Source organism: Ictidomys tridecemlineatus, chromosome 3 (genome assembly GCF_052094955.1).
Source record: "Ictidomys tridecemlineatus isolate mIctTri1 chromosome 3, mIctTri1.hap1, whole genome shotgun sequence".
Classification (NCBI taxonomy): Eukaryota; Metazoa; Chordata; class Mammalia; order Rodentia; family Sciuridae; genus Ictidomys; species Ictidomys tridecemlineatus.
This window is the reverse complement of record NC_135479.1, coordinates 161,606,360-161,618,400: the sequence shown is the minus strand read 5'-3', so window position 1 is coordinate 161,618,400 and position 12,041 is coordinate 161,606,360. Positions and strand designations below refer to the sequence as shown.

At 34.1% G+C, this 12,041-nt stretch overlaps 1 protein-coding gene across 4 annotated transcripts in view; it reads right to left on the bottom strand.

Annotated features, from left to right (window-relative positions):
- The window catches only part of Cblb (Cbl proto-oncogene B), a 199,383-nt gene that overhangs the window by 58,096 nt on the left and 129,246 nt on the right, over window positions 1-12,041 (bottom strand). For all 4 annotated transcript variants that reach the window (XM_021735091.3, XM_021735092.3, XM_040270443.2 and 1 more), the window contains exon 10: window positions 3,870-4,079. In XM_021735091.3, the coding sequence (XP_021590766.1) occupies window positions 3,870-4,079 (210 nt within the window). The remainder of the gene's footprint in view (window positions 1-3,869; window positions 4,080-12,041) is intronic.

The following is a 12,041-nucleotide window of genomic DNA, read 5'->3' as shown; positions in this document are numbered from 1 at the left end:
AGAAGACTGTGACTTTTTACCAACTACAACTGACCTTCTGCAGAGGTATTAGGTCCAATCCAATTATCCTGGAAATCTGACAGCTCAAAAATTCAAGCTATGATACAAATTCGAGCCAAATCTAAAACATCTTCTAGTAAAAATCATAAAATACCTTCTATTAGGAACACAGTTGATTTAATGTTTGATAGACTTACATGTTCTATTTGCTTCTGTAAAGATTGTCATTATTAAAATGTGTGGTATAAAACAAGTAATAAAAATACATGCTATATGCCCAGCATGCCACTATTTATAAACTTCAGCTGTAGGACATCACCATGGTAACAGCAATATACAATCAATTCAGTCTTCCATGCTATGATGGAAGCATGACTAATTTAAAGAGTGCAATGTGCTTACGCTGGGCAGAAACAATTTTACAATATAGTCATCAACTGGCTCACAGAAGAAGAGAAAAATGAACATATGAAATGGCAGGTAAAAAACTGAATCACTTTGCCAGCAATGAATAGTAGTCATTCTCTGAGCTGAAAAAATGAAATGATTTTGAGTAAATGAATGAGAAAATGAATGAATGAGACAATAGAATGATTATAAAAGAGATGGGAATAAAACCCATATAGAGGAGCTGTTGTGTCAAAGTAACCATGTGATGTTTGTCATACCTCTCCTATAATCCAGAACTGGATAAAATCTACTAGACTTGGCTGTTTGCATATGTGTATTTCATCTTCAGATTGGAGTAAAGATAAAAAAAAGTAGATCCCTGCCTTCCAGGAACACTGTGTATGCACATGTTCATATACTTGTTAATTCATTTAGTAAAATGTTTACTGAGTGTGGTTAAGTATCAAGGAACACAGGATAAACAAGGTATTGTCCATGGACTTGAGAATCAATTGTCTAGTGGAAAAATCATTAGACTAGAGAAACCCGTCCTCTAAATATAAAATTTAGTTTAAAGTGCATATGAAATACTACAGAAACATAATGTCATAACAATATTCCAATTATTTAGAAAGAATTCATGCTTGTTATGTATTCCAAAATGTAGGTTTTATTGAAAGTTAAGTGCATACATTGACAAAATACTCTAAAATTCAAAATCTGTTAACTGACTAGAGGCATACCGGTGGAATAATGACATTTAATTAATATATGATTCCTCAACCTAAAAACAAATAACTACTATAAGATCTTTAAATTTCTAAAATAAATAACTGCCATAGGAAAGTCTAAGGCTGACTGTAGTGAAAGCTCTGCTAGTTGACACAACCCACTGAAGTGTGAATTCTGGGACACGGAGAATTAATGTCAAAACCGTTTAGCTCCCCAGTGGAAAGCTTACCAGTATGCCAGAGAGAAGCAAGTATGCATGGTCTTGGGAGTAGGTGAAAACATCAAGGTCAACCACCACAGTCACCTTGGGACAAGCTACTTCTCATTGTAGGTTACTATGGTTTCCTGTTGCCTATCACTGCCATTACTGAAGGGAACCTCAAGTTTTCCTTAATTCAATGGAAAACAGGGTAAGACTGTAACTCTTCCCAAACTCCTAAAAGGAAGTATCCTTTTCTCAAGCAGTAAGGTATACAAATTCTTAAAAGAATTACTTTAAATTTTCAGCCCCCATCTCTATGTGGAATAATGAAAAAAGAAAACCCATTTAGTAAAGAATATTGAAATGCTTTTTTCCTGCTAGAAAGCATTACCACCCAGGTCCCTTGAACTACTTGCACTGTTGGATGTTTCTCAAATACTTTTCTGTCATTTCCCATCATCCATGTGTTCAATAAACATTCTTTAAATGTACATCGTGTCCTCAAACTGAGACTGCAAACTTCTGCATAAGGGGCCTGACAGCAGATATTTGAGGCTTTGCAGACCAAGTTGTAAAATCAATGCAATTATGCAGGTACCTATATAATCATTTAAATATATATTTCATGTAAAAGTTATTTTACTTCATTGAAAAAATGGCCACAAATCAATAAAACCAATATTAATAACATACACTATTTTATCGTCTCAACAACTTTGGGAGGTAGATGCTATTCCATCATTTTTCAGAATTGAGTTGAGGCTTAAAGTATTTGGGTGACCTGGCCATGTGAGTGAGTGGGATACCAGGATTCAGAGCTCTGTGTTCTACTTTACAGATAACAATATTTCCAATATCCTACATGGAGCTTTTTCACAGACAGGCAAAATAATTTCAACTAATTCAGATTATGGGATGTATCCTTGAATGTTTACCATACATTATTATTAATTTAATTAATATGTGTGATTAAGTAGTGAACATTCATAATTTCAGTGACATGACACTATCTTTTTAAATCCTAGATCTCATTTGATCATCACAGGACTCAATGGGAAGTCATTGTTCATATTCCTAAAGCAGGAAACTGAGGAAGAAAGAATTTTAAGTAATTTGCCTAAGATTCCAGTATTACTTTATAACACAGCTGGGGCTTTATTCTAGGTCTTCCTAAAGTCAGAACTAGAGCTGGTTTGAGACTCAAGTCTCAGTGCTGTTTCAATCTGAAATTTTTTTTTTTCCTTCTTCATCTTTTAGGACTGCTGTGGAATGACTTCCTCTCATCTGTATCTTGGGTCAATGGGATACTAAACTAAACTAAACACTAAATATAGTTATTGGCATCAAGGTTGAAATACATTATAGTTTCTGTGAGTTAGTTTGGGAAATTTACGAAAAGCTAATGATGTGAAGAAAAAAAGGCATCCCAGTGCAAAGCAAGATTTGAGAGTAGACGTGTTGTGATACCAACATATCTTTATATGGAAAAATATTTTTTGTAAAAAATGCTAAGATAAAATATTTGGTCTGCATAGAACACTGGAGCAGAAAATGCAAGAGTTTGCCATCGGGCAAAGTTTGATACAGCCTTGAGGTAATTAAGAAAAAAATCTTCTGTTTTCTGCAGCAGGTATTTTCCTACTATGGTGATAGAATTACACAAGGAACACAATCTGATGCCATACCACATTATCATCACTTCACCTGTATGGCAAACAGTCTTCATGTTACCTGCCAAATCATAATGAATCACAGTGAAAGGTTTTGTAGGCCAAGCCTAAACTCAGTGGGCAAGAGTGCTATGACTGATTAGCCGTGTCTGCATGAGTCAGCAGGAAGAGTGGCACCCTGTCTGTGGGCCCTTGCATAACACTTGCTCCCATTTCTAATTTTTGAAGCACAAAGCTTCTTAATGTAACCTGAATTTTAAGTTTATTTCTGTACAGAGAGTAGTCTGATATCCAAGAGTACAGTTCTCTTGACTACTACATTTCTGATTTATAATTACTCAACTGGCATTTTTGGTTCACTGAATCGTCTTTTGTGAGCTGGTTTACACAAACTCCAAAGGACAGTAGCGTCCATTCCCAGTGAACTGGCAATAATGATGAGCAAATCCCAGACTACAGCAAATTCACAAATCTTACATGACTTCTTAGAAACAAAATGACAGGATGTCCTTGCTAAGAAAATAATTCTATCAGAGGCTTCTTCTATACTGAACAAAGAATAGTTTCAGCAGAGTTCAGTTTTAAGAATGCCCTTTATTAAATTTTTGTTCACACATGTCTTAAGATAGTCCTAATGTCTCATTCCATACAAACACTCTCTCTAACTGTCATTGTGAAGATTAAAACCAGTGTGAGTACCTTAAGCAGACTAGTCCTCCACCAATGATTTTGTGAGCCTGTCAACACAACTTACATTTTCACCTTACTTTTGAATCCAGAATCCTTTTCCTCCCAAGCCTCAATACACTCATCCTTAATTTGTGGACATTCATGTCCTCACACCACCCTAACTAAAATCATTTTTCTAGTTTTACCTTTCGAACATTTGCCAACCGATTCATCATCAAAGATTCCTCTCGATCATGATCATCATCGTCGTCCAAGTCAAGCATTGGCATGCCAAAGGGGTCAATGATACTGCAGCACCTGGAGCCTTCATCTCTGGGGTCAAAGGGGTCCACGATTATGGGCTCAGTTCCTTTTATTTCACAGCGACAAAAGGGGCAGCCCTGGCCATCTGACTCCTAAACAAACAAAATGCACTGGTTAGTCTTTATTACAAACAAACAGTTCCAAGACATACCAATGTTCTACATCTGTAAAAAGTGGCACAAAAGAGATGTGTGGGTAGGAATTGGGGGAAGAAGAAGAAAGAAAGGAAGGAGTCTAATTCTTCTTCATTTTCCTCAATGTTCACTTAAAATTCTAACGTATCAAGGCTTTAAGCCTTAGAGAATACTGAAAATTTAATCATGTCCCTATGTATGAAAAGACAACAGTGCTCATTAAGTATTCTATGAAAAGCAGATTTGGGTAAAAATTCATAATAGATAAAACAGCATCAATAAAAACAATACATTTCAAAGACTATTTTGAAAAAGTTCCTGAGGATATAGCTATGGCTAAATATGTTAATTGCCTAGGTTTTTTAAAATCTTGATTTGTAAGGAATTAGTGAGGAAAAATACATTTTTATATAGAAGCTATCATGTATCCTAAAGGCCTTCCATCTTGAAGTAGCTCATTTGGATGATTAAACTGTGAGATATTAAGTTTTGCTCTTAATCTTGCTTTCAAAGTATATAGTGAAAAAAAAAAAAGATCTGTTCAAATGAATGCCACTTATTGGTAATGATTGAGATTTTGCTCAAAGTCTCCTGAATTCATTTCTCTAACTACATGAAGAACTCATAATTATTAGGGAATAAGAATAAGACTTTTTTTTTCATCCTTTCTTCTAGAGATAAATGGTACACAGTATTCACAATGCTATTTTTGTTTTGCATTATACTCTGACTTCAGTCATATGTTATTTTAAAAACAGTCAAAATCATTAACTTATTTTAAAGGAGAAGTGAAATAAAGTAGTATCATTTTATAAATTAAATAAAGATGCAAAATGAAATGTCCTGTGTCTAATTTTGGACTGTTCTGTCCATTTGTTTTATGGAAAAATGTTGATCTACCCGCCCTACAGCAATGCTCAGGTCAGCGGCAGAATAAATCTCCAGCTCTCTTCTCATTGGATAGTTACCACATATCATTCAGGGGCAAATCCTGTACTAGGTAGTTTCTTTAAAGTTCTTCTGGAATAACAAATTAAATGTCTCCTTTATCATGTGAACTGTCAAAAGAAAACACTCTTTGTATTGCTTAATAGAAAAAAAAACCCTGCAATATTTTCTTGTTCATCTTTTTTTCTTTAAGAAAAAACCCTGGATGTCCAAGTTGTTGAAGCAGGTGGTGTGAAGAGGCACTAATTCATCTATGTAAAATCCTTGGATGTCTATTGCCACATATATTCAGTTCTGGTGGGCTTCAAAGCAACTATGATCCATCATTTTGCAATATGATACAACTAAGACTTAATTCTACATTTAAAATAACCTCTTCATGTGGATTTAATTTTTTTTTTTGTAATTGTAGATGGACAGAATGCCTTTGTTTATTTTTATGTGGCGCTAAGGATCAAACCTAGTGCCTCACACATGCTAGGCAAACGCTGCCACTGAGCTACAGCCTCAGCCCTCATGTTGATATTTAATATAGGAATAAATATTTACAAAAATCCAAACTTTCAATCTTTTAAAAGTAAGAACATCAAATTTAAGAGCATATTCAATATGTGTTATCATCTACACAAAATCTCCTATCATAAGAGTCAAAAGGGCTCCATACTCTGTGGCTGGGGTAGACTTTTCTTATAGGCCTACAAAAAACAATCTCAAAAAGCTAGTTCTATTATATGTAAACAAGCTGTGAAAATCCGTGGGTTTTGTGTCTTTTGTGCAGAAAGAATGGAAAACAGTACTCTGAGACCTAAGTGCACATTTCCTACATAATATAAAAAAATTCAGACACACAAAAGTAAAAGATTTAACGAACCACCTCCTCCCCTATCCTCAACAATTTTCATTTCACACTCAACCTAGTTTCATCCATGTCTTCATTTGCTCCCTCCACTTTTGGGTTATTCTGTAACATATCCTACACATTACATAAATTTATCAATAAATATTTTAGTATGTGTAATTCAAAGCAGCAACTTTTAAAGAACTAACAACAATGTGATTTTAATAACTAAAACTTACTTTACTCAATCTGAATCATTTAAGTCAGATTATTTCTGAGTGCAGTGCTTAGAATGTGTAACCAACTATTTGGTTACCCAGTATCTTGTTGGAACTCCCAAGGTTGATTTACATGCTGCTGTGGATAAGGATGACTCCAGTTTACAGGGTCTACTTCCCCAGGAGGGTAACTGGAAAGATGCTAGTTTTGAAGGAGGAGAAAAAGAAAGACAACAAGTGTCTTCATAATACAAAGAAAAACACTAGGAACTGTTCATCTAAAACTGAATTTAGGTTTTTTTCTTTAACCTCCCTATCCAAAAGTTTAATTGTATACAAATTGTTGATGTGTGTTAAGAGTAGCTATTATGAGAGTAAATATCATAGAAGATATTTTCAGTTCATCTTTACCTGTTGTTGAGACTTTACCTCATGAATCAGCTAAACAGCTGCAGTGTACATTCATTTTGATTTGCAAAGGGATCACACTGACTGTGCCTCCTTAATGACACTTACTTAATGTCACAACACCCATCACTCTGTGTATAAACTGACTAGAGTCACATGCAAATAACTTTAACCATAAATTCCCAAATGCCACTTTGGTTACTCTGCCCTAGTTTCTGTCATGTGGTTGACTGAATACACATGAAGAATGTCTATAATGAATATATAACTCATCGGGATTGTGGCTCAATAATTAAAATAATGTTTCTGTCAACACAAACTTAATGCAAGGTCACAGAATATATGTTAATGAAGAAGAAAGAACAATAAATAACTTCTTTTCTAGTCCACAATGTATTAGCATTCTGTGAATGTTAAGCGGAAGTACTCAGGACTCCATTTATTCTAATTTAGTAAATTTCACTTCTTCAAATAAGAGATACTTCTAACTTGAAGAATACAGAAGTTACCAGTGAATACCACATATATCTAAAATTTACCTCTGTAATATAGTCATGATAAAATAATTCAGACCCTCATCCCGACCATCAATACTAAAAGTTAATGATATATTTTGGGCAACCTCAGAATAAATTAAAGAGTGACAGGAGCAGAAAGCAAAATTTAAACCTCATATTCAAATTCCCCTTTCCCCACCAAGACCCTATGCAAAAATTGAAATCAATATCATCAATACCATCTCATCATCCCTACTATAACTTATCAGTAACTTTCCATATTCTATTTAAAAGTTGTTCAGAGAGGCCCACTGTTATCTTATTTTCTCTTAAATATTTTTAAGGCAAACATTACATGTAGTCCAATGTATTTGCTTCCAAATGATTATTAAAGGCAAACTCTGACTTATGGTCAATCACTATGCCTTCTTCCCACATAAACAATACACATTAAGGGCCCTAGCAAATACATGCAACTTCATGAGTTTGACTACGGAGTTCATTTATATTTTTTTTTTTTTTTTTTGTGTGTGTGTGTGTGTGAAGTATCATTGTATGGTACTTCTCACAGATGCTCAGTAACTTCTTAATGAAAGAATGAAGGAAATAATAAATGAAAAAAGTCAATAGTAATCTTAGACTAGATGTCCCAGAGTACTTTTGGGTTTGATGCTTTTTATATGATAGATAACAGGAGCAGACTCTAGTGAATCTAGACTCTTTAACTGATTTGGGAGGCCCATAAAACATGCATGGTGAATCAGAAATAGTGTACAGACATTCTAAATAGGACATTGGGCTTAGACTTCTACCTCCACCAATTATGCTGTGTGACGTGGGGCAGGTCATTGCATCTTTCTTTTTTTATTAATTAATTAGTTAATTTTAAGTAGGTCTATATGACAGCAGATTGCATTATGATTCATTGTACACAATGAATGAAATTATAATAATATAACAACTTTTCATTTTTCTGGTTGTACATGATGTAGCATCACAAGGTCATGGAATCTTATTTGCAAGGTATAAGATAATGCACAACTGAAGGGGCATCTTGGAGTATATATTTTTATCTGGCAAGTGTAATGTGTCTGTCTGTCTGTGTGTCTGTCTCTCTCTCTCTCCTTCCTGGTCATCATGTGAGCTGCTTTACTCCATCGCACTCTTCCACCATGCTGTCCTGAGATAGATTAGTTTAAATCTCTAAAAAGTGTGATACAAATTCCAGTTGACATAATTAATATAAAATAGTCACAAAACAAAGAAACGTCACAAAACTAAGGACACATATCTTAGCATCTAAAATCAAACTCATATTTCCATGGGAATCCCATTCATAAATTAAATGAATATGATTTAAAAATCATAGAATTATAAGTATACATTATTTAACCATAATTCTAAATATATCTCCTAAATGATATGATCAGTTATCACATTTGGAAATACAATAAGTAAAATTATAAGCCCTGTTGAAAACATTACCTAAATATTAACTCATTTAACCCTATAATTTAGGCATAATTACTATTTCCTTTTTACCAATAATAAAATTAAGAGTTTACACAATTTGATGAAGGTCAAAGTTAAGCAGTACCAAGAAGGAAATCACAAGAAGGAGGTTTGTTTTGAGAGTTTATCATTAAATATCTAACCTCTCATAATGGAATATAGTAGTTCATCAGTGTCAGATTCATAGCCTAGATTAAAATAGTTTAAGTACAGCTGTCCTTAACTCATTATTTATTAGTAGAAAAAAATCAAACTATTTTGCTCAAATTGCGAATATTGAAATGAATGAAATTATAATGATCGATGAATATTCTGCTTACCCAGAAGTTTCAGGTCTTTAATAGGAAGATAGAAAACTTGTCTATGTATTGACAGCATTACTTAGGATATATTTTTACAGAATAATAGTTTTTATTATTTGTTGCTCAAATCCAACTGAAAATATTAATGTATGAAGTTTGTGAGTTTACACTGTGAAGACATTTGATTTAACACAATCAGCTTCAAAACACCTACAAAATATCTGTGTTAGAGTGAAAGAGTGTATCTGAAGTGTTAATGTTTGCTACTTCTTGGTGTATCATACCACAGTGAGGGCTGACCTATTTAGTCACTGGACCTAGAGTCAAGTGTCTACTACACAAGATTTCTTCTTCTTCTTCTTTTTCTTCTGGGGGTTACTAGGGATTAAACTCAGGGACACTTAACCACTGAGGCACCTCCCCAGGCCTTTTTATTTTTTACACCAAGACAGGGACTCAATATTGATTAGGGCCTCACTAAGTTGCAGAGGTTGGCATTGAACTTGGGATCCTCCTCCCTCAGCCTCCCAAGTGACAGAGATGTACACAACCACTCCTGGCTTTCCACAAGATTTCATTTCTTCAAATCTGTCTCCTCCTTTTCATCCCTACCACATTACTCTAGTTTGTGATGTCACTAACATTTTTGGACAACTTCTCCAGGCCCTTTATTGCTCTCAAATTGAAAGAGAAACTTTTACATTCTAGTTCATTGACTTTATGCAAAATGATACAACATGTAATCAAAGACAAAATTACCAATTTAAAACATTCTCAAAGGCTAATGTTATTTTCACATTTTTCGTATTATAGTTACAAAATTTCAATAAGGCAGCAAATTTGAAGGTTGGTTGCTTCTGAAGGAAGATAAATAAAGAACTATCTCTTACTAAGATATAATCATTTGACCTTGCTTCTCATCTCTTGGGCAACTACACATTTCCCCAACAGTGCTCTCTAGATACAGGACATCTATAAATCTCTTTATTCATATACAGCATTAAAATCAGAACTCACTGATTTTTATCTCCTGAATTTTTTCTTGAATTACTGTCTTGAACATGCAAATATCTTTCCTTTCAATTCTTCTAAATAAATATGAAGGAAGAAAAATTACTGGTTAAAAAAACAAAACAATTTTACTTTTAATTGAATTGACATTCTTGGCAGTAATTCAAAACACAGCCTCACTTAACAAAGATAGTCATTTTAGTTTTGGAAGGGAGACTTGAAGTACTTAGTTTCTGCCATTCAGGAGCGCAGAAGTCATTTTTTAGATCTCTTGAAAAAACACAACCAAACAATTCCTTAGATTATACCTCATGTGGTAACTCTGCAGCATCATGGCTAAATAAAACATCACTGCACAAAAGAAAATGTGGAGAAGCTCAAGGCTATAAAGATAAATGTTTTGTTAATATCCTATTAACATGTGGAAGTGAAAGGAAACTCAACCAAGCTTTGTTAACCAAGGGTAGAGCAGCAACGCCACACCCAGAGCAAAGCTGCTGCAAAGGATGCCTCTGGAAAGGTGATTACTCAACTTAGTATTCTGTGGCCAACTCTCACATGCTTATTCAATTTATTAAATAACACAGATGTTTCAGAAGGAGAAAAAAGCATCTGACACCTCTTCAGGGGCATGACTAATGGGCCATTATGACAGCAATTAAAGAGTAACCACTTGCAGCCTGTAACAACTGTCACTGCTACCCTGCATTTCTTAGGTTTTCTGTTAATTACATAAAATTTAAGTCTCTAATGAATTTCAATTAAACCAAAGTAGGGCATCAAATGGAAGAAAATGTTGGTGAAGAATGACTTGATAAAAATGCACACTGGATGAACACATTATGTTTTATGGTCAAGCTTTAATATTTTCTATTGGATTCTGACTGATTTATCATAAGCTTCTTGGCAGACATGCAGCCTTTAAAATCATTTTCATATCAGCATGCCCAACCAAAGTAGCAGAAAGCAACGAAAAATGCCTACCATCCAAAATTAAATTTGAAGGATAACAGGATACTCCTTTTACATAATTATTAATACTACCCCCTTTATAAAACTTTCAGGTTGAATTTTAACTTCTTGAAGGTAGGAACAGTCCCTGAGTGTTCCTTTTAGGTCACAGATTAGCACAGAAGGGGGACTCAGAGGCTGCCTCATGAATGTTACCTAAATAAATAAATAAATTTGAGATCTTAGATAATTAGGATTGAAACCATCTAGATTTGCTTCTATCAAACCAATTAGGGTAAGCAAAACAACAGATTATCCCTCTATACAATTTAACTTGAAAACTTAATCTTTTCTCTAATAGAAAATACAAACAATCACATAAATCAAATAACAAAACTGAATTTAACATCAGCAAACATAGTATTCCATTATTTTTGAATAAGAGAAAAGTTGAAAAAGAGCAATAGACCTTGTTACCTGCACCCACATTCAGAGCCCTTATCCCCAAAACATTTCCCCCCACATCTACAAGCATAGATACGATGTTTGATAATACAATGCAGAACCAAAGAAACATTCTATGATTTTGTTCTTTTCATTCACACATTCATCATCATTTAGGTTAACTCCAGTAAGCCCCAAAATGAAGCTTCAGATGAGGTTTTTAGAATATATAATGTTTTTAACTGAATTAATTCTATAAGACTTTTGATTAAATAGCAGGGACCTTTTTACAATAACATGCTTAAATGATCACAAACATTGCTGTTCATGCAGTGACATGAAAACTGCCAAAACAAATCTGCTGGTTGGCAGGAAGCACCAATGTGTGAAAACTTATGTAAATGTAGAATGGCTGGGTTATGCAAAAGTGAAATTATCAAAAGTTGAAACTTCCTTGAGGAGTAAGATCCCAATGAGATATAGAGACTATGAAATACCACTTTAGAATTCTCAAACCTTGCCTACAAAGAACAACTGTATTTAGGAATAAGGAAGAAGAAAAACTTGAATCTGAAATCACTGTAGATGTTTCTTGGTGTAAAAAAAAAAGTAAATAGAAACCTACCTCAGTGTTAGTGCCAGCAATATTGCAAACAATACAAATAAATAACAGGGTTCAAATATATATGTGGAAAAAATCAAAATGTGGGAAGCTGAAGGGAATCACACAATGGCTACTGCATGGAACAGATGGATCTGAGGATTACAATTTCTAAGACTCCTTCTCAGAT